Source organism: Catharus ustulatus, chromosome 4 (assembly GCF_009819885.2).
Source record: "Catharus ustulatus isolate bCatUst1 chromosome 4, bCatUst1.pri.v2, whole genome shotgun sequence".
NCBI classification, from domain to species: Eukaryota; Metazoa; Chordata; class Aves; order Passeriformes; family Turdidae; genus Catharus; species Catharus ustulatus.
The window spans coordinates 20,793,425-20,816,450 of record NC_046224.1 but is presented as its reverse complement, the minus strand read 5'-3'; the positions used below and the strand labels follow the sequence as shown (position 1 = coordinate 20,816,450).

Sequence of the window (23,026 nt, the reverse complement as noted above, 5' to 3'; positions counted from 1 at the left end):
CATCTCTGAGTTATCATTAAAGGCTCTCTGCAGACTTGAACAAACTGTGTTCTGATAGTGGTTATGTTGAGGTCATGCTACCAGCCATCACAAACAGAAAGGATGGAAGTTTTAAAATAAAACCTGAACTAAAGCTGGTGTGCCTAGCTATCCAACTTCAGCACCCAGCCTTTAGAGACTGAGTCCAAGAGGCCTGGACTGTGGCCCAGCATTGCCTTGGTGTATAAAAGCATGATGCATTCAGGTAAAAACACGTGGAGCTGCGTACTGAAGTACAAGGGAAGAATAAACACCACAGAGCCCTTTCTGTCCCTGCAGTTGAGGCTGTGGTAGCACTCCCAGATGAATGTTTGCCACGCTGCTGTGTTTGAAAGTGGGGCTGCAGGGGTCCTGTTTGGGTTTAAGAGCTCTTCAGAGTTCTCCAGTGTGCAGCCTTGCCATTCCCTGGCCTTTCCAGTGTGCTTCATTTATGAATGCTGGCATTGCTTTGAGGTAGAGGCATTGTAATGACGTTAAGGAGAAGATGAGGAACACGTTACCTTGGTCCCTCCTCTTGCATCATCATAGTTCACAGGAGTGCAGGCCTGCAAGTGATTCTTGCACCTGCCACTTGCTACAGCAACCACCCTGAGAAATACCATTACACTGTACATTTTATTATTTATTATACTCACAAAAAAGCAAATATTAATATCAATGAAGGAAACGCAAGCTTATGCTACAGCAACAATGTTATTACAAACCACCAGCAACCAGGACCATGTGTGATCACATTGCATGTGGCCATGTGGTTGAAGCTAACAGGAATAGGAGCAATAACCTGCACACCTGTTTTCCAGAGAAGTGCTTGCCACCACACAGTCACCACACCAGACCAAACAGGTACAGCAAGGGTACACAGGACACAGCAGTAACATAGGAGTGCACAAGATTGTGAGCAGAAGTGTTTTGCCCATTATATTTGATGAGGATTCCTTCATCTTTATAGGGCTGGGTGCCCTATAGGAAACTGGTTTGCCTGAGACTCCTCCCAGGACTCTAAAGGTGGGATACATTTCAGTGAACCTGTTTTTCCTGTTACATCAAGAACCTAACTAAGGTCTCTCGAGTCCCTTTGTGGTTTGAGGCAGAAGAGACAGGTTCAGAAGACAATCCAACCCATTAGATGCTTCTCTTACAACATTCATTTGGCTGCTAAATTATGGGAATATGGAATGAGACGAATTATGATCTAGAGGCACCTGCTCCTTCCCCTTGGCCAGGATGAGGTATAAAGCACAAGGTGAGAGGTGAATGTTGCTTTAAGGTACTGGGGATTAACCTCAACCCAAAGGATGCCTGAGAATGGTACAGGGCCCACATCAGGGATGCCTTCTGCATTAGCTCCTTCAGCTGCCAGATCAGGGGACAGGAAGCCCTCCTGCTTCAGAAGAGCTGCCCCTTTGGGTGCCCAAGGGTCAGTGCAAGGAGGGAAACAGAACATTTCTTGGGCTTTGGAGTTCCTTGAAGAGGGATTAGGTTCTTCCTAGAAGGAAGGAAGCAGGCAGGAAGAGAGAAGGAAAAAATTACTTCCTCGAGGCCATCAGTGGTGCAGTCAGCAGAGCTGGGAAGAGGAAGGTATTATCCTTCTCGTGCTGCACTCTCTATAACGGCTGCCAGCTCATGCTCAGATGATGGGGCCTGCAGACACACTTTCAGACCTCTGATTCTGAGATGAGTTCACTTGCAGGCCAGGTGCTTATATCCTTGTATCAGCACCAATCTCAGAGTTTCTTTCTAAGCTTGCTTTAACACTGTTTGTCTGCCCAGCAGCCTTCAGTTCATCCATTCTCTTGTCACAAGGCCGTCTTTTGGGGCAAGCAGGGAGATAGTGAAACCAAGACACATTGCAGTATTTGGTTCCTATGCCAAAGGGAAGATCATAGACCTTGGAAAGGAGCTGAGACTTCTCCAACCCTCCCTCATGGCATCGCTTCCACGCCAGGAGCCCCCGCTCCTCCTGTGTTCCTGCAACAGCAAAGTGAGATTGTTGTGTTTGAAACAGCAGGTGTTTGAGCATAGGGCTGCTCTGTGTGCCTCACACCACTGCTCAAATCCCAGCAGACCCAGCACAAAATACAAATCCCTTCTTCTTAAAGCCTTCCAGCTCCAAAGAGCTCTACAAATATTCACTAACGAGCTTCCAGACCCCTTTTCCTGCAACAGCTTCCAGATAAGAAGCTTCTCCACTGCTTTCCATGGAATCATGTATAGAAAAGAAGTTTTCACCTGCCACAGGAGATCCAAGAACAGTTCAAAGGGGAGGGTCATGCAGTGCTGGGAAAGCAAGGCTGAAGCCCAGACACTTCAGAGCAGATTTAGCTAGCAGTTACTTGTCAGTCACAGGTATTTTCCCTAGCCAAAGGAATTCCTAAGTACCTGTAACTGCTGTGGGAGCAAAGTCCTCTTGGGAAATAGAGTGAGCACACCTGTAAATTCTGCCCAGAGGAGCTGACGATTGAAAATTAATGAGCCAAAGGGAGACTGGCTTTCCAAGAAGTCTCAGACAGTAACAGAATCTGATTAACAGTGTTCTTCCTTCCTCTCTTTTCCTGCAGCAGAAAAGAGGGTTGCCTCTCCTATGCTTATGCCCTCCATCCCCATGCTAGATGAAAATTCAAGACTCTTTACTGCCTGTGAGGGCCAGCTGCAGGTGGCCTGTCTTTGGTCACCAGCCTTTTCTACTGCTTTCCACTGCTGTGGCTTTAGTTCAGCCTAAGTTTTAGCAGCACCCATACTGGCACACCTTGGCTCCTTCCACTTCTTATAGCTGCTTTCCTCTCTCCTTTTAGCTAGCAACATGGTTTTAGACTGGCGTTTTCCCTGAAAGACATATTTGCCAAATAAACCTTTTCCTCAGCCTGGGTTGTTCCTAAAAAATTATTTAATTTTTGATAAGCTGCTGTTTTCTAGCCAGAGACCATTTCAGTGATGTCTCCTGTTCCTCACCCCTCTCTGGGAGGAGTGCAGTCACAGGTGTTTCATGGTTGCTAGCACAACTCCTATCCATAGAACAGGAAGTCATGAAGACAAAAAGTACCAGGGAAAAACCCTAGGGCAGCCACAAACTAGAAGCTCATTTCAGCAAATCCTACCTGGAATGGTGTTATCCAGGATAAAGCCCAGAAGTCCACCCACAAACATGCCAGTAGTGAGAAGCACCAGGATCACTTGGTCAAGCTGGATGATTCCTAGCAGAAAAATAAAGCTTTAGATCATGATGCAGGAAGATGCTTTTTACCTGTTTTACCAGCAACATTTCTGGTGCCAAGAGGCTGCAAGCTGCATGCTTGCTTGGATGAGACTTACAAATCCAAAGTGGAGTGTCAGATTTGGCCGTGGAAGGGAGAATGATCTCACAGCCAGTTTCCGACCTACAGTCTAGTTGTACGTGATTATACACAGACCCACAGTAGGAAGGAGATGGCTCATGAATACAGTAAGAGCCTATTAACAGTGCAGATCCCAGCACTGTGAGAGAAAAAGGTACCTTCTGTTCCAGACACATTCAGCACATCCACAACATGACATCTAACAGTAGCCTACGGGAGCACGAGCTTCAGTTCCCAAAGATACATGAGTACATTTAGCATGGGATTTCACCACAAGTTCATCAGGTGTGATGTTTCCCCTTGAGGGCTGGTGGCCATGAGCAAAGCCCAGTGGCACTGAGCATCTGATAGAGCATCTATGGAGCATGTGGTCTGCAGGCCCAGCTCTTTAATCAGCCCACCCAGCACACCACATACACTTTAAGAGAGGACATTCTGGCCTTTGTGATGAAGACATTATTCACACAAGACACAGCAAGGGCCAGCTGTTAAAGAACTGAAATTTCAATGAAGTGAACTTGACAGAATTTAGTAGAGGAGTATGCTCTTGCATTTTGAAAGCACAGCATTTTAGTGTGTATGAGTGCATAAGAAAGCCTCATTTATTAAGAACCTTGACCAAGATTCAGCCCTGGAGTATCCTCTTGCGTTGCCCCAGGAATGTGTCCCAGGGAAGTGCTCTGCAATCCTTAGCCCAAGAAGAATCTGCTGAGGTGCATTCACTAGCTACAAGCTAAGATTTCTGCACCAGAGCTGTGCATCAGAGGAAAAGGCAAAAACAGCCTTCACAGAACGAAACAGGCAACAGTCAAAGCACAGGTTTCAGCATTTTATCAGGAAAAACTATTTTAAAAGATTTCTCTGGTCAGCCTTTCCTTCAGTTTTATGCTACAGAAAATGCTTCTGATGTCACTTCTTACCTGTTTCCAGCAGCGTACTATTCTTGCTTGCCCAGTGGGGAATTGTGAGGCCAGCAAATAGAGAAAATCCAAAGATAAAGATGTTCCTTGAGGAGTTCATATCTGTGTACTGCATACAGAAATTTCATGCAATGAATGCATAAAACTGTAGATTACTGTTGTGTTCATGAGACATGGTGGGTTGCAAACACTGTAATCAACAATGGACCCAGTCCTGGTGCTGCTGGGACATTTGTGATCCTGCAGTCTCCAGTGTCAGGCAGCCCTGCCCTCACCAGGGAGCCCACTGTGATTTAGCCCCTCTGGGTACAGCCCCTTATCTTCACCTGAGGAATTGCCAACATAAATGTTTACATTTGCTGCAGTGTGGTTATAGCTGACACGGTCTGGTAAGAATCTGACTTGAAACTGTGGGTCCTGTGTGCAGCTGTGGGCACCACAATATAAGATGTAAAGCTATTAGTGAGTGTCCCAAGGATGGCCACAAGGGTGGTGAAGGGTCTAGAAGGGAAGCTGTATGAGGAGCAGCTGAGGTCACTTGGCCTGTTCATCCTGGAGAGGAAGAGACTGAGGGCAGACCTCATTGCAGTCTGCAGCTTCCTCATGAGGGGAAGAGCAGGGGCAAGTACTGATCTCTTAACTCTCATGACCTGTGATGGCAAATGGCATGAAGCTGAGTCAGGGGAGGTTTAGGTTGGATATCAGGAAAAAGCTTTTCACCCAGAGGGTGGCTGATCTCTGGAACAGACTCCCCTGAGCAGTGGTCACAGCACCAGTCTGACAGAGCTCAAGAAGTATTTGAACAATGTTCTCAGGCACAGGGTGTGACTCTTGGTGTTCTGCTCAGGACCAGCAGCTGGACTCGATTGTCCTGATCGGTCCCTTGCAACTCAGCTTATTCTGTGATTCTCTGTTTCAATGACATGAAGTCCCCTTCACTAGGGATGACACAGTGCTCACACAGCTGTTACCTGTAAATTGGAAATCCCCACTGCCGCGATAACTCCGAACATCACAAGGAACATGCCTCCAATCACAGGGATGGGAATGCTGGCAAGCATTGCCCCAACTTTCCCGAAGATGCCGCTCAGGAGCATGATACAGGCACCAGCGATGATCACCATTCGACTCCCCACCTGGGGCAAGAGGAAGAGTTGGCAGTCACACACTGACCAGCAGAGAAAGGCCAGGGGGGTCAGGCTGCAGCACCATCCTGCCAGGCAGGTATTGCAGTTCTGGCCTTAGCACTCCAGGGCATGTTCAGGAACAGCTTTGGATACAGCTGCTGGTATCTGACACAGGTACAGAGGTGGGATGCTTACACTGAATGGGAAGCATCAGTATTTGTGCACCATAAATATTTATCATTCAAGGCACTCTGAGAGCACCATACCTATTTACTCAGTGTTATCCTCTCTCCTACTATTGACAGAACTTCAACAGTTTGCTATTAAGCTGAAATTTTAAAAATTAAATTAAAAGCAATTAAATCCCCACTTGTTCTTCTTGTTCTTGCTTTAGCCTAGAAATATCTTGGCATACATACAAGCCTGGCATTGCAACCCCCCAGTCAATTCACTGGACAATCCTTCCACTGAGGTTTGGATTGTCATCCAGAAGTGAGGTGTCATTCAATGAGGTGTCCCACAATGATCCCTCCATTCCCTGGAGACCAAGATTTCAGAGACCAGAGCCGGCTGGCTGCTCCATCCTGAGCTCTCAGATCTGATACATCCTTTCTATGGTCAAGAAATAAGAAGCGAGCAAGTCTCTTGGTCTGACCCTATCTTCAATAAAATCATTTTTTCTCATTTTTTCCCCTAGAAAGAGTCATGGTGGCCTTTTCATGGTTGAGCACTACAACAAAGATGGGATGAAGCACCACACCATGCCCTTCATTCAAGTCTGCTAGAGCATATAAATAGGAAAGAAAAAGACTATCTGCCAAACAAAGGGTTGAAAGAGACATTTATATGAAAAGTATAAAGGAAAGCAGCAATATTTGTTAAACTTCCAAGTCAAGATATGCCTTGCCCACACCAAAACTTGGACTGCCTAAAGAATCATGCTAAACTTACAATATTTGTGTCAGGGAAACTCTGTAATCCTCTGCAAACATTTTATAATTCAATTAAATATTTTAATCTCTCCCTTTGAATATCTGAAGAATGTCTACTTACAGGACAGCCTTTTTGTGAGTGCTTTCAACAAAAATATTCTCAGTAACTAATATGTCTCTTTTTAAGTATTTCTTAAACACGTCACTTTAAAATATTTTAAGTCTTTCTGGATTATGAAACATAAATTAAAAAGATTTGGTGTGGAGTTTCAAAATCATGCATTGCCTGCAGGTGCTTGATTGATTTTTATACCCTTTGGCTTAAAACCTTGGGACACTATTATCATCTAAATGTTACTTAATAAAATCTAGCAAATCTATTTGTTCCAGGATTAAAACAAAGATTCAGAGTCCAAATTTGCTAAAATGTTGAATTACCATGTATATGAAGTTGGCCTTAAAGGCAAAAGACCTAATCCAGAGACAGCACTGTGACCATATTTTGCTAAAACCACTAGTTTAGAGTTTGTTTACATTATGTCAGAAAAGCAATAAAATCAGTTCCCTTTAAGGCTGAAGAAACTGCAAGGTTTCCCACAATATGTGGTGACTCTGAGGCCTTCATCTCTCCTTAAAATTCAGTTCTCTTAAAATTTTAGTTCTCAGTACTAGCATACTGGGCCTGATCAAACAGTTTAAATATTGGTGCCTGGTGCCATGTAAGATGTTGCATCTTGCCAGCTTCTAGCAGCTTCTCCTTGCCTAATTCATCAGCCCCTGTATGTATCTGAGATCTCCAAAGACTTCTCAGGTGGTGCTAGACATCCTTGTTTAAGTAGAGGAAACAAGGCCCTTGTGTTTCCCTTTGTTATGGAAAAACATGATTCCCACATAAAAAAAAGACATTAAATCTACCTTGTGCTCTCAGCATCCCCATCTGTCCCAGCCAGTGTTTACACTGATTTCAATTGACTGAGATGACACTCTAGGTTTTCAGCTCTTTCAAGTGTGGACAGAGTGAGCAGAGGTGTGATCTAAGGGAAATATCTCTCCTGAATCAGTCCTCCTGAAGGACTTAGAATACATTGTGAGAATATGTTTTATAATCTGGAAATTATGAATTTGGGCAGCATCCCATACATACAATGCATGCAGTAAACTACACATCAGGAAATAATTGATTTTTAGTTTGCACAGACTTCCTAGTGACAGTGCACACGTGGTGACAGGCTGAACTGGACTCCATGCAGACATCCAGACAGCCCTTGGTGCTCGAGGCAGCCACCTCAGTCAAACACTAACACTGCGATGTGTGACAGATGGTTAGAGTGAGTGAGGTTTATAAAATCCAGTGAAATAAACAATACTATAGAGTGGAAGCTGTAAGGAAACTGCATTTATTTACTGACTCACAGCTCTTCTGGCATGATATTGCTTATTTGGCAATGATTTGAAAATGTTGTCCAGTTAGCAGCTAGACATCTGTCTGCCTAACCTCTGGCTGCAAAGCTTAGTGAAAATCCATGATCTCATTGTCAAGCTTATCTCTGGAAATTTCTTTCCCTGATAAGTGCAATTAATATACTCAAGGGACTCACAAAACTTTATAGATAGACATAAAGCCACAAACCTTCGCTATCACATTTTATAACCCTGAAGAAATAGTCTACCTTTCACAAGATTGCCATCCTTGGGGAATTTGAAGCCCTAAGTAAGTATTCACCCCTTCTCTCCTCTCCCTCTCTTTGCTTGTACAGGTGAGTATTGTCTCTTCAGCCTTACCTAGGTCAGGCGCCGCTGGGAGTCAGTGCACTAATTCTCTATGCGGGCCAGAAGCAGAGCAAGGGAAGCATCGCCCACCTCTGTTAAGCGGTCCAACGTTAAGCCATTCGTAGGGCTGCTGAGCAGGTGACCAGTGTGCCCAGGCACAGTTTTCCAGCGTGCCTTCCGGAGGCGGGCTGGGATCCCTGCCCAGCTGCAGCCGTGCGCAGCGCTCTCCCGCACACGCACCCGGAGCGCTCCGGGCGGCAGCGCGGCCCCCCGGCAGCAGCGAGGCTCACCTTGGTGATGCCCAGGGCCCCCCGGCAGCAGCGAGGCTCACCTTGGTGATGCCCAGGGCCCCGACGTTCTCGCTGTAGGACGTGGTGCCGCTGCCCGTGCCCCAGGCTCCGGCCAGGAGGCAGCCGATGCCCTCCACGCCGATGCCGCGGTTGATGGCGTGCTGCGGCGGCGGAGGCGCCCCGCACAGCCGGGCACAGGCGTAGTAATCTCCCACGGACTCCAGCATGGACGAGATCACCCCGGCCAGCATGCCAAAGATCCCAGCCAGGCTCACCGTCGGCGTTCCCCACTGCCCTGCAAGTCAAGAGCTGGGTTTAGCTGGGTTTTGCCCTGAAATCTGCCCCGGGGGAGGAAGAGCAGCAGGAATGCCTGCGGGTTTTCCCCTGATTTTTGACATTGCATCTCCTCCGGGCAGTCGCAAGTGGAGGCGCGAGCAGGAGCAGGGATGGGGAAGGGGAGGCGGTACCTGGGTAAGGCAGCCGGACCCAGGGAGCCTGTGACAGCACGGCGCCGCGGGTGTCCGTCCGGGCCAGGTGTCCGTAGGCAGCGGGGGACGCGGGCAGAGCCCCGGCCGCTGTCAGCACGTAGCACAGCAGCCAGCTCAGGGACAGCCCCAGCAGCACCTGCCCGGCACAAGCACCAGTGCGGCTGCTTAGGGGATGGCTGCGTCTCCAGCACGGCTGGAGAGGGCACAGCGTCCCCGCCCGACCCTTTCCCCCGCACGGAATGGGGGCAAAGAGGCAGCAGGAGCTCCTGGTGGCCCTCCCTCCTTCTCTCCTTCCCTCCCTATGATCAGGGCCATGGGCAGCTTTTCCCCCTCTGCCCGTTGCCACACAGGCTCTGCTGGGACACGAGTGGAAAGAGCCCGGGCAGCCCGGGGCAGGTGATGCCAATCCCTGTCACAGCTCCCTGGTATGCAGGAACCCCAACGTACCGGGAATATCTGGAAGAGGTAGATTGGAGAGAAGTGGCACTTTTTGTCTCTCTGGTAAGATGGCAGCGGTACAACAACATCTTTCAAGTACTGAGAGAACAGAACTATGAAAAAAATAGTCCTAGAAGGAGGGAAAATGAGACCATAAACAAAGTGGGTGCCCAGCTGCCCACATGTCCCCACATTAAGTGAAGACCTGCTACCCAAAAACCCAGGACTCCAGAGGAGCCATAAAAACAGGCTCTCAGCAGCAGAGGGTGGCTCCCCATTCCACCAAGCCAGGGTGAAAGAAGCTTTCTATCACAATCTACTGATAGCTCCACATATTTGCAAATAACTCTCTTATCCTTATTGTTTCAAGACTGACACCACAGATACTGCATCTGTAAGTATGATACACTTGCAGAAAGGTTAAAAATGCCTCCTAAATAAGACCTGACAGACATGCAAGATTCAGGTTCTGCCTGTGTAACTCAGATATACTAGAAATACAGGATTTATTGTTTCCTGATTTCAGGTTTACCTATGCTGCTCTTCCAGGGGAAGAGTAAACACAGAGTAAAAGAAGAGGATTTGGTTTGGCTGTGCACATGCCTGTTTTGAAAGGAAAAACCATGGTGGGACTGTGGGGCTGCACGTGGTACCCACAGAACCTTCCCAGCCAGCCGAGAAGGAAGGGCATGGCTCTCTGTCTGTGAGGACTGCTCAATGGAGGGGCCCTCCGTGGCAGGGGTGTTCCCATGTGTCCCTGGCAGCACTCAGGGCTCATGCTGGTGGAAGTGACTGCAGGTTCAGCTTCTCTCCCACCCCTTTTGTAGGACACATCTGTGAACAGCAGCACACACGGCCTCTCCCCATGTACCTTTGCCCAGAGAGGCCAATGAGATGAAGCTGGAGGCTACTACATGTGGAAAGACAGTAGGGACCTCCCACTTTGATTGCTGAGCTGGTAGAAGACCATGGACATTTCCTGTGTTAGCCAAGCCTCTGAGTGGCTCCTCATTATTTTACAACAAATCTAAATTTTTTACTTTGAGTGAATTAATTCGGATAGAATTTGGTGAGAAATCAATTGCACCAGCTGAAGTGCACTGATTTCACTGGAAAACTGATAGTTTTCCCCATGTGAAAAAGTGACAAACTGTAGGTGCAATAGTCAGGGACAGGCAGAATTCCAACAGCACAAAGAAAACGCTATCCTCACTCTTCTGCAAAGACACACCACAACAGACACAATTCAAAGCACTGGATGACTGGAGGGAGAAAGTCTGAGGAGGAACTCATTTCCACTCATGGTTTCTAATGCTATAGAGCCCAGACAGAATGTTTGAGTGCACATTTTGTGCATTTGCATGAACAAAGGTGCTCAGCCTTATGACTCACCACAGAATCCTCATCTGTCTCAGGGAGGTGTCACTGCTTATTATTCAGGTTGCCTGACACATTCTATTAACAAACTCTATTTTCAGTTGCTTACAGTTCTACTTTAACTTTGCCCATTCAGGATGAAAATTTTCATGGAAAAAGTCTTCCTCAGGGCAAATTTTTTTAAAAAAATATATATATCAAACCTATTTCAAAGAGTGATGTTCAGGAAATAGACATAGCATATAGGCTGCATTGAAAAGGTCATTTTTCCTTAAGCAGTAACAAGATCTCCATATGACCTGGAGAAGAAATTTAAGATTTAGTAGAACTTGTTCTTTGAGGCAAAGGATGTTGTTGTCTCTCACAAAAATCTGCTCAGTCTGCAACAATGACTCCAAGTTCCAGGTCAGCAGAAAAATCTCAGACTTTTGCATTTACAGACCATAAAGATTCTGAGCCTTCTGAGTATGTCCAGGCCTTGCCCAGTGATTAACTGTGTGTGCATCATCACCAGAGAATATGTCACCACACACTAGGGAAGTTTCTTGAGGCAACAGATCTTCCATCCCAAGAGCTCTGGGATGTGGTGGGGCTGAGCAGCAGGCCTGAGACCACATGGCTCATGTCTTCCTCTTTCTCCATCCCTGCTTTCCCTTTTTCACTAACAACACCCGTGGAGTATGGAGAAGGCAGCAAAAGAGGACACATTTGGGATGACTCAGAGCACAATGGACAGGCTGGGGCTAAGGTATCTGAGACAAGAAAGAAAGGATTTGAATTACCATGGATAGAAGATGGGACAGAAATGAATGGGACAGAAAGGTGATTTGGGAAAGGAGGTAGTCTAGGCAAGGACATACAGTTTGAAGAGGAAAATTCACTTTGCTAAGCTAAGGGGTTAGGACAAATCACAGAGCTGGAGAACAGGACAAGAAGCCAGGAGTATGATGGGAGAAACAGTGGTGAAAAATCAGCTGGGTTTTAAGCAGGGTTTGGAATTGTGTGGGGTGCTGGTGGAAGAGACCTGCTAGGTGAGGCATTGGAGAAGGAGAAGAGAGGTGGCTTTTGGGTTCTGGGAGGGCAGGTGCAGGGAGGAGAAGAGACCAGGAGAGAAGTGTACTGGAGCATGTCCTCACAACAGCGTGCTGTATTTCAAGGGCTACAGTCAAGCCTATGTCCAAAGTCTCCAAAATCAGCTCTGAAAGCAAATAATGGGAGCCCATAGAGAAGTTAACAACCTACTCCTGTTGCATTCTATCCCATGCTGAAGTCTACATTAGGGAGATGAAGGTGCCAAGCCTGTAAGGCAATCATGCAGTGGCATTTCTCCTTTTTCAATCCATTTCTGAAATACCCAGGACATTTTGCTAGAGTCTACACTCATGCACAAGGGCAGGCACACAAATATCCCTGAAAGAGCACTCACTGCTGCAAAGCTACATGTGCAAATAGACCTTCCCAGACCTCCTCAGGCCCTCTCTGCAGAGAACAATTCCTCCTACTCATATGAAGGCAATACATAAACCACCAGCTATTTCAACATAGAATACCTGACTGAGTGCTCAACTTTGACGTTTTAGGAATGTCTTTTAAATTTAATGCAGACAGCTGTAACAGAGACTGCACACACATGGGAAAGGCTTGTATCTCTACTGACCTATGAACTTTGGATTTTTACAAAAGTCAGGTTTTTTAAAACTCATTTTTGGGTTTTGCTTTGTTGCTGAGGGCTTTAGCTTCCTGGGGGTTGGAGGAGAATGGCCGTGTCACATGGCTGCCTTGCACAAACCTGTCACATGTTGGTGCTCAACAAATAAACTTTGAACTCAGGGGAACTCTGCTACAGACTGACAATTGATTTCATACTAGAGGCAGATGATTTGTCTACTCTCAGCTTTCCCACAGAGATATGAGACTTACATGAATGCTATGCCCCAGTGCTGCCCAGCCATGTCCCCAGCCGAGTCAAACAGAGGTAGTGTCACCAAGGTGATGATGGGGGCAATTGTCAGGGGGCCGATGAACCTCATCAGAAATCCAATCAGGCCCGAAAATCCAACGAAGATTTGAAAGCAAGAAGCTACAATGATAGTTCCTTGCACCTGGAAAAGTGGATGATGAAAACAGAGGTTGGAAGGGGCTCCAGCTGTTGAGCCTTTTCTTCATGTCAGTACAAATGCAGCGTGAGAGCCAGGCTCAGTCTCCAGTGGCAGACTGGCATAGAGGCCTCCTGCTGGCAGCAGTAAAATCTGGCTGAAAATTACCTGTGGGAAGGACCACCAAAGTAGCAGCACAGCAACTCCCCCCTTGGCTGATGGATTTAGTCCTCACCTGGGCTAATTGTGTTCCAGAGATCACCTCCTCCCTGTCCTCTTGGGCCACCCAAGCATGCATCACCTGCCCTGCATTCTCCTGCCTGCTCCTCAAAGATAGGGGAAAAGCTCTTGCCCCAAAAACAGGAGCAGGGCCATGGTCTCTACTGATCTGGGAAGGGCTTGGATCTCTTCAGCACACTGATGGGGCAAGTGACTCACCACAGCATCGTTTTTTTCCTAAGTACCAATTTCACTCTGGGTACACATTTATCACCTGAACTTCCCTGTGCTTGACAATCATTGCTAAGGAGCTAGCAATTACATGCTGAAATGCTGCTCACCTCAGTGTCAGCTTCAAGCAGGGGTGAGGCTGCTCTCTACCTTCTGAGACTGGGTGACAAGCCCAGGCTGGGACCTCAGTGGTGCTGAGCACCTTCCTTCCCTCAGCTCCAAAGGGAAGAGAAATACAGGGGCTGGGTGAATGACCCAGGGTGAAAGATGTCAGCAGTGCCCTTGTGGTAGATTTATGTGTATCAGCAGAGAGCAGCCTGTGCTGCACAGCAAATCCCTAGTGAGCTTTCAACACTTCATAAGTGGTTTGGAAAGCACACCAACAAATGGATCAACAGAGGCTAATTTAGTCACTTGCTCTGATAATCTATGTAGACATAAGGCAGTGAGACCCCGGACCTTTCCTCCTCCCTTCTGATTACCTAAGAATGCCCTTCTCCTTAATATTCACAGTAAGTTTTGCCTTGCATTTTTTACTAGGGCTCCTGTGCTTAGAAAAGGTTCTTTCCTTGGCAATATTTTCCCTTCCTTTCTTCTAGGCTAATCATGCTTTATGGAGAAGGGATTTGGCTGGACCAGTGGATACTTTGCAGGGACCATAAATCACATAAGGAGGTCTGTATGTCCCCTGTTCAGCAGCAGTGAAGCCATTGCTTTTTTCATTAGAGAAGAGATGATTAGGAAGCTGTGATGGCCATGACATGGCCAGGCACTTTACTGAAAGCAAAGAGCCCTGATACAGGGCAGGTGCCACTGAAAATGTAATATACCTCTCGCATCCGTGTCTGCCAGACTTGGATGAATTCTGGTGAAGAGGCATTCACCAGGGTGGCATTCTGTGTCCAGGCAGGGCACTTCCAACGGGGAAGAGACAGCATTGCCAAGGTGGGGGTCAGGAATGTGAAAGTCCCTCCTTGAATAATAGGCAGCCTGGAAGGAAAGCAGAAGGAAAAAATGACAAATGAGAATGCTAGAAAGTCTGCTCCATAAGGGCGAGAGAAAGGAAAGCAACATAAATTTAAAAACCAGTCTGCCCATGGCCTCTGACAGTATCTTTTGGATTGTTGTGGCAGGTCACCATCACTGACCACAGGAAGGAATTGCTGCCCATTGCATGCAAGAGCAATGACATGGGGTGAGAGCCGAGGTTCAAATACCAGCAATGGAGGGGCACGTCGGTGCTACAGTCCAGCCCTGCTACCCCACATTAAGGAAGTAGTAGTGCTTCTAATGGCTGATGAGACTACAGAGCTGCACAGAGTAGGAAAAATCTGGTGGAGGGAAGAAGACCAAGGAAGAAAGGAGGGGAGACACTGAAGAAAAGCTCAGCATCAATCTTGCCAATATCCAGTTCCTTCCTCTGCCCCCTTTAGCTACTTTGGTTTTCTTCATAACGTGCTCATGCACATAAGGACAGGCACTATCTACTCTCTATGCCACAGCAATCCTCAGTCTGAGTGTGATAGAAAGTGTGACTTGGCTTTTAGTACACTGGGTTTTAATGCCAATTCCTCTTTGGCATTGCCACTGAAACCAGAAAGGAAACCTGCATGGATGGGTCTATGGGCACTGACTGGGTGAGACCTTGGCTCTCCCCCCACACCACGTCTCCTGGCTTGGAGTATCTCTCCCTCTGGGAATCTCTCTGGCTAGCAAGAAGCTTGCATCTCCAGAGGAGTTCAGCACTGGCTTCATGCAGAGATTTATACAGTAAAGCCATGCTCCTTTGACTACACCAGCCTTTTTCCGTGCATGAAGAAATGAAGACAGAAACCTAAGAGGCCTGACTGGCTTCTCAAAGCCCCACACAAGCCCCCATTGTACAGCAAGTTTTTTTAACCATGCCTCTAGTGTGCTTGAAAAATCCTAAGCTGCCTGAGGGTGGGCACATCATCCCTGAAACAGCCAAAGGAAAGCTCCAAGGTAGGTGCCTCTGTTTCCTCCCTTTAGGAAGCACCCCTAGGAGGAATCCCCAGAGCAACCTCTCCTTGTGCCAGTAGTTCTCATGGAACCTGTCCAGAGAAGCCATGGGATTCCTGTTCAGAAAAGCAATTCAGCTGACTGCTTTTGCAGGGCACAGCTTTCCCTGAAACATTTTTAACTTTCTTGAAATAAGAGATGGCAAACCTGTAACAGACCATGTCACCTAAACCAAATATTTATCATGGTCATGTACAATTGAAGCATTGTCAAAGCTTTGAAACAATTTTCCTGGGCAAGGCACAAAAAACAAACAAAAAGAAACAGAGAAGGCCCAGGGCCATGACTTAGAATCTAACAATGGATTTATAGTTCCTGCTATGTTGGTCCTTAAGATACTTCACAGCCCGTGTTGGCATGGGTGGGCTCAGAGGAAAATGGGGTGCCAAGGTGATGCTAATGGGGCACACTGAACTCTTTCCTGTGGGATTTGCAAGAGGGAAAGCTGCAGAAATAGGGAAGGCAATATTATGTTTTGATAATCAGTATATGATATCCAAGAATTTATTAAGCAGGGCTCACCATAACAGCAAATGACCTGTGTCTCCCCTCAGGAGTCTCTGATAGTGTCTCCAGGGACTGTCTGGGACCTACTGCTACTTTTTCATGCTGTGTAACATGACTGAGCTGCAGGTTGCAGTGGGTCAGCTCTTCCCTTGGCTATTGCTTCATGAATGTTCTCATGTCTTATAGCTGGGGTTAGCAACAAGGCAATTGTACCCTCAGCACGGCAAAAGCCACTCAAGTTTATCCCATGGGAACAGCTCCTTACCACTTAATTTGATCTGTTGTACCTCAATTAGCTATTCAGCCATAGGAGAGAGAGGCTCTCTGCTACTCTTTCATCACCAGCTAACAGAGAGCAGGGGACATTATATCTCTCAGGAATTCACCAAGGCATTTGGAGAGTGCCTGCAAAAACTCAGAATGCCTGAATAGCACCAGCAGGAATGGTCACGCACTCCAGCCTGAATTTAGCTGAAGAACCAGCTGTTCTTCTCTGGTTTTTGCATTCAAGGTGCTCCTCCTTCCTCCACTAATCCTGTAACAATGTAGGAGAAGAGTAGCACCCTTCAGGAAGTTTGTCTACAGACACTTCTTCAGGCTAAGAGAGACAGAACAGTTTCAGTAGTGAATGAAGCAGGAGGAGGAAGAACATCTTGTGGAGCTGGCAGTTGACCAATGATTTGATGGTAGAAGTTTTAACCAGAGTCCCTCAGATTCAGAAGCCAAAGCATGTCTTTGAAGAAAGAAACATGGATTCCCACCATACTGGAGGAAAAAACAGCCTGTGGAAAGAGAGAGACAGCCCAGAGTCATGACAAAGGGAATAGAAGAAATTTTTCAAGGTCAGCAAAGATACTGGGTCTTTCTGGAAAGGGGGAGCATTTGCATATCTCTCATTAAATAGCTCTTTTTCTGGGTACTGAATGGCAGCTCCATGCTCATCTCACCTCTGTTTGCTCATCAGCAAAGGATTTACCTTTTATGCCACAAATCCCTGAGCATGGAAAGTGGCATCACATAATAGGATGCACTGCTGAACTCTTCTCTAAGTCCCTAAGTGGTGGCAGATGGATTTCAATTTCTCCTAAATACCCCGTCCCCTAGAGTTTTCTGCAGAATGAGTGCTCTCTTTGGAGCCTGGGTGCAAGGCAGAAGGCTCCTGCCTCAGCTGGAGGATCCCTGGAGTAAGGAGCAAGCAGGTATTTTTTACTGCATGTTGCAATGCTCTATTATTTTGAGGACAGATTCCTTATATACCTAACAAGAGGTATGTGAAGTATCAGGAGATGCAAAATTCAGAACAGCAAGGTAGCCCTGCAAAGCTCTCAGCAGTTTCAGGGTGCTTTGGCACGGACCCTGATTGCCCAAGGGTAATAAACTGGTAAACTCTACAACAGGGTGGTGGCCTAGCACACAGTAATTGCTCACATTCCCAGTTCCTGCATACCTGACTCCAAAGAGGACTTGCAGTAGGGTACAAATTCCTGAGACAAAGAAGATGGTGCTGATCAGGTGGCTCTGGGTCAGTAGGTCATGCTGGAGGCAAAGCCCTTCGGAGAGGATCAGCGGGATGGCTACAAGACCTCCCATGGCTGTCAAGAAGTGCTAGGAACCACAGAGAAAGACTGGGTGAAGAGGACACACAACTGGCTCTATGTTATTACCATGTTGTTGAGAGAACTCACAAATTTGTGCTTGGGCGATACTAGCATTACCCTTTTCTTTTTTTCTCTCTTTTTTGACTGCTTTAATCCTCTGTTAGGGGCTGTTCCAAAGCACCTACAAGAATTGCGATGCACCACTGAAATATCTCTTCCTTTACATGTCCAAAGACCTTTTTTTTCTAGGAACCTGGGGACCTCCCAGGGTACAGGGAAAGAGCAAAATCAGGTGAAGTGAATCCAAATATTTCAGTCCATCTTATTTGAACCACAAAGTTGTGGCATATTGGAGCTACACATTTTTTGACATCAGAAGCTTTTCTCACACAGTGCAATTATGGATAACCATAAAAAGTGAGTGCCAAAGAATGGAAGAATTGGGCACTGTATTTGTGAGAAGAGTCACAGACATATTTCTACAATGACCTGTAGTTAATGACTAAATCTGAAAATAATTTTTACAACCTCTTTTTGTTTTAATTATTAACCTTTGTTGTTCACTCTCATTTGGAGTGCAGGACTGCCATGGCGGAACTGGTGGCACTTACAGAAACACACTTAATTTGTTAGAGGCGTGTTTTATTAAAATTGATACAGATGTGTTGGGTTGATACACTCTAAATTTCCATTTAAGGAAACAAAGTACAAAATTCCACCAACCTCCAAGCACAGTCTGTCATTATTTTAATGCCTCTGAGTCTCTTTTCCCCCAGGCTCCCTCCCCAGCAGGGCATTGGTGGCACTGGGTCATTTAACACAGTGGGCACAGACACCAGCCAAAACAGAATGTGCCTGCTGAGCTTTTGTTGCCGTGGGAAGGCAGAAGTTCAGAAGCCCTTACACATCCGGCTACCTTCAGCCAAGGTACCCAATATGTCCTTATTAACTATTTGACCCCAGCCCCAGGACTCTGCCTGACCATTTGCACTTCAAAGGGTGCAATGTAGCTGTGGGCAGGATGATAATAGTCAGTGCTCCAGGATGTGGACCAAACGACTTGAGCTCACTAAAATCCAGCCTCAGAGCTGCATCCAAAAACTGAAAAGTAAAGCACTCCCAAATTCAGGTTTCACTCAGCCCTGTAACTTTCAACTACTCCCTCCATCTGCATCCCATCTCACCTGAATGCCCATCAGGATGCACAGATACCAGGGAGGCACATCTGTGACAATGTAGCCAACCTTGGTCCCACTGTGGCCAGTGCCCCCATCTTCCTCTAGGCCCCAGGCAGCAGGAGCTGGTGAGGAATGCAAGTGGCTCCCATGTTCACCCTGGACAACAGGAGAGACACTTTGTTAGCCACAGCCTGGCCCTGCAGATGCCCAGCAGCTGCCTCTCTTGCAACACATTCCACATCTGGCAGGAAAACCTCCTGTGTAGCTTTCAACAATGCCACAATATTTAAAAAAAAAACAAACAAAAAAAAACCCAAAAAAAACCCACCACCAAATAAAATTTTAAAAATACCAAGGAGGGGAAATTAAAACAGAGGCACAAACATTTATGGAAAATTTTTGTATGCGCTGGTTGTCTAGGCCTGAAGAAACATTAGAAGGTTTCTCAGTCTCGATCTCAAAGGGACACCCAGACCAGATGCGTTAATATCATTAAAATCTAGTTAAGCATGAAGAAACTGCAACCAGAAGCAAGGAAGAGTATGCAGTGAGCTTATCAGTGAAAGCTGCACTGTCCTTTGGTCTTTGTACCTCCTGGCAATTCCACCCAAACAGCATTTTTGATAAGATATGCCAAAACACCTAGCTGCCACTAATTACTGAGTAGAAGCACGTTTTATATTTCATTTCCTTGGTCTTTTCTTTCCATCTCCTTATGCTCATGTTTACCAGTGTTCTGCCTTGATAAAGACACATGCCTTTTGTCCTACTAGAAATCACCCTGCTCCTGCAGAGGAGCTGGGTAAAACACAGGGACACCAGTGGATGGGAAATCCCAGGATCCATGCCAAAGGAGCTGGCTGAAACTGCTGCCCAGGAAGGCTCAGGTCTCCTCCCAGGCAGCCAGAAGCCCCAGAGCTTCCCAGGGAGCTGTATGCCCTTCAGAGCTCATTTATAAAAGATGCATCCTGCCAAGGAAAGCAAAGTAGTGCTTTGCTTCATTTGCCACAGCTATTAAGTTGAGCAAATTCTCCTGGTTGCCTGCGCCTCCTTCCAGTCCACCGCACACACACACACGCGCACATATACACACACATACAGGGTAGAGAGAGGCTGTCTGGGAAACCACAACACTTATAGCCAGATGCAAAAGCTAATTCAGATCCCAAAGCATTCGTTTCATCAACCCATCTCCAACCAGCAGTTCCTCAGCATCCTGGCAGCAGAGGGCTTTTCTGGGCTGAGATGCCCTGCTCTTTCAGAACCCTGCTGTCTGGAGAAACTTAATCAGTTTGTTTGCATTGAACTTCTTGGTTTTTTATCCTCCAAGTCCTGCAGGAACCTGAAGGCACCAAAATACCCAACACAATAGCAGTGTCTGCAGTAACACTCCTGGCCTGCCTACTGATGGAGACAAACAGGCAGCGCTGTGATCAGGAACAGATATAAAATTGATGTTGCATTTTGTTGTGAATTTTGCAGGTGTGCCAGATTATTACTGAATTCATTTGCTGAAACCTCCAGGTTTACGTTCCCTTGGCTGAGTCTCCAAAGTCTCACTTTAGGTCACGCTGTTGAAAACAGCCCTGTAATCCCTAAGAGCCCAGACCCTAATACTGTTATTGATCTGAACTCTTGTGTGAGGGGTGGGGAACTCAGGTTGTAATGCTATAATTGCTCATGCATTTCTTTGTTCGAGGTCCCTATCCAGCAGCACCCAACTCAAGCTGTTTCTACTGCAGTACTTAACTACCTTAATTAACTTAAAGCCCGAAACTCTGCTACAGGATATCTATGCTGGAGAAGCCTCTTTAACAAACACAGTGTACTTATACAGCCTAGGCAAACTGGGAGCATTACAGATACTTTAAAATAGATAGGTGAAGCACAGTTAATTCAAACTGGACTCAGGCATGAACTTTAAGAGCATAAGGTGTTCCTTAATAATTCCCTGTGCAGATGTTTTCATTTTGGAACAAGAGAGCCTGAGCCATGGATTAACAAATGTACAGCAAGGTTGTGAGAATACAAGCAGAGAGCAGAACTGCTGGTACTGCTCAGCTTGTCACTACCCATGTGGATCTGTCAGCCATAGTAGGCCACAAGCCTTGGCAGGAGTGAGTAGGCCCAAGCCTTGGCAGAAGAAAGCGGGATTTTGGAGAAGGAACGCAAAAGATAAGAAGGTGCTTGGTACAGAGTGCTTAGCTTGCAGTTTCTATGGGGATTTAAGGGAAATATTGTATCTATCTGGCTAGCTTAAACGAGGCCTAGATTGAGCAATGTTATCTAGTTACAAGTAAGCAACATACCTTAGTTACAGAAATATTATTGGTGCGCTATTTTTAGTAACAATAAAAAAAGTATATAAACTTTACTTTGTAGATCAATAAATAGCTTCATGGGTCCTTGCAAATCATTAAGACCCCGTCCCTTCTTTTCCACCGCCGTCACAAGGTACTTAAGACTGCCCATGCATGGAGTTATTTGGGGACAACTACTCCTGAATAACACCACGGGTAGACAAATGCTAAGCTAGGCAGACAGCAGTAAGCTCCTTTCTTTTCATTGCACTTTTCCCTGTATTAACCAGGAGGCATATTCCAGCCAGGCAGAGCCTGTGCCAGTAGCAGCCCCGCATGATCATCACGAGTGCCTGACGCTCCCCGGGAGCTGGAGGGGAGTGAGCAGGGCTCATCAGAAGGATGGAGTGGAGATAACAGGATGAGAAAGGAGCAGAAGCACTGGACTCAAACTGAAATGCAGGAGGTACCATCTTAAAATCTGAAAGCATTTTTGCTGTGAGAGTGACCAAGCACTGCACAGGTTGCCTAGAGAGGTCTCCATCCTCAGAGACATTTGAAAACTATCTAGACACAGTCCCAGGCAGCTGGCTCTGGGCAACTCTGCTTGAGCAGGGGTTTGGAGAAGGTGACCTCCAGGGTTGCATTCCAAGCTCAGCCAGCCTGTGAGGCTGAGATGCTGGCAGAGGACAAGGCAGGAGTAGTCTGGAGCAGGGAAGGGAAACAGCTGTTGGGGGTTCTCAGCCCAGCTGCCCCCATGAATTCAGGGGACCAGTACACCTTCCATGTGCCTCAGGCTCCAGACACAGCCAAAAGAATTCACAAGTCTGTTATAATTATGGCAGAACAAGTTAAATTTGAGAGCCTGTTAGAAATAATGAAAGAGAACTGATTGACTCTGAGCACTTCCCTGGGGCTCTGCCCACAGCTGGCATAGCACCTCCACTGCACATAGCAAGCTCACACAAAGCTACCCAAGGAATGTGGGACTTGTACACTAGGAGGTTAATTGCTCCCACCAAGGTAGCACAGACAGGTGGTCTGTACCAGGATGTTTGCAGGACCCCACTCCTTCACATCTGCTGATAGAAAATAAGCAGTTTTAGTTTCTAATGGAGGTGACCCCTGCTTTGGGATAGGAAGGGGGCTGTCAAGTCCCATGACCTTGCCCATGACTGTTACAGCTAGCAGCATTCTCAGTGTGCCACACACCCCTGGACTGGCACATCATTTACAGCTTTTACTACACTTCTGTATTTCTACAGGGCACCCTCCTCAGCTGACACCCAAATCCCTTCTTCACCCACGTTTCTTACAATTCACCTCACGGGAAATAGGTCCAAAATACAAAGTCTTTACTAAGCTAAATTTCTACTGTAATTTTTCTGACTAATACATACAATGCTTTACCCAGGAACACAGCCACAAGCTCACCTGCTTTTCAGTACAGATACACTCGTGCTGCCATTCGTCTACATTATCATTTTAGAAACAGTGGAGAGAAAAGAAGTTAAAAGGGTGCCAGAGAGTAGAAAGTATGCTGAGTCTGCAGCAGCAGGGGCTGTAGTGAGGAAATAATTCTTTGGATTCTTGTCAATAAGAGCTGAGACAGAAGTTAACTACACACCAGAATCATTGGAGCAGCCCAAGCCCCCAGCTTTCCCTTCCTCCTCCTTCCACAGGGTTTGCACCTGTTTATGCAAGAATTACCCTTCAAAGAGCAGACTCACCACAAAGCTGGGGTTATCTAGCCCGTTGAGATCTTTGTCTGAAGAGGGGGTCATGCCTTCCACTTGCCTTCACCAACTGCCTCGAAAAGGAATCAGTCAGAAGAGGAAAGCTTCCCAAAATTCCACTCCTTCTAGTCAAAACAGCCCTAAAGAAACAGAGTGAGAAGATGCAGAAGCTGGATTTCAGGAGCCAAACAGCACTCAGTCCTAGCTATTCATGTGAGCTGTATTGCAGAAGCATTTCCTTTTCTTTGGCTTATATAAGTTCCTCCTTTTCTCCAGTTGATTAGAGGACCGGCATTCAAATCAAACTGGAAAGCAGCCTTTCCCTGGAATGAATCAGTAACTGATGACAGAAACTACTTCCTTCATAGGTAAGGATGGTAGAGGATATCAGAGAGGCATTCCACGCAG

The 23,026-nt window shown here is 46.6% G+C and overlaps 1 protein-coding gene across 1 annotated transcript; it reads right to left on the bottom strand.

Annotated features, from left to right (window-relative positions):
• Positions 1 to 94: 94 nt before the first annotated feature.
• LOC116995761 (solute carrier family 23 member 1-like) lies at positions 95 to 22,977 on the bottom strand. Its single transcript, XM_033058706.1, has 12 exons — positions 22,613 to 22,977; positions 18,589 to 18,738; positions 17,254 to 17,411; positions 14,090 to 14,249; positions 12,634 to 12,815; positions 9,346 to 9,466; positions 8,878 to 9,034; positions 8,452 to 8,705; positions 5,263 to 5,427; positions 4,292 to 4,400; positions 3,135 to 3,230; positions 95 to 2,007 (listed from the first exon to the last, which is right to left on the bottom strand). Exons 1-12 carry the CDS (start codon positions 22,664 to 22,666, stop codon positions 1,739 to 1,741), a joined length of 1,875 nt encoding a protein of 624 aa, XP_032914597.1. The 5' UTR covers positions 22,667 to 22,977; the 3' UTR covers positions 95 to 1,738.
• Positions 22,978 to 23,026: the final 49 nt, after the last annotated feature.

Bases quoted from the DNA above. Each gene is read 5' to 3' on its own strand.
- LOC116995761 (XM_033058706.1), bottom strand. From the start codon at position 22,666: ATGACCCCCTCTTCAGACAAAGATCTCAACGGGCTAGATAACCCCAGC. The intron at 14,250-17,253 runs GTATGCAGGAAC...CTTTCCTTCCAG, and splicing joins CAAGTCCTCTTTGGAGTCAG to GCTGCCTATTATTCAAGGAG. The intron at 9,035-9,345 runs GTACGTTGGGGT...TGTGCCGGGCAG, and splicing joins ACCTCTTCCAGATATTCCCG to GTGCTGCTGGGGCTGTCCCT.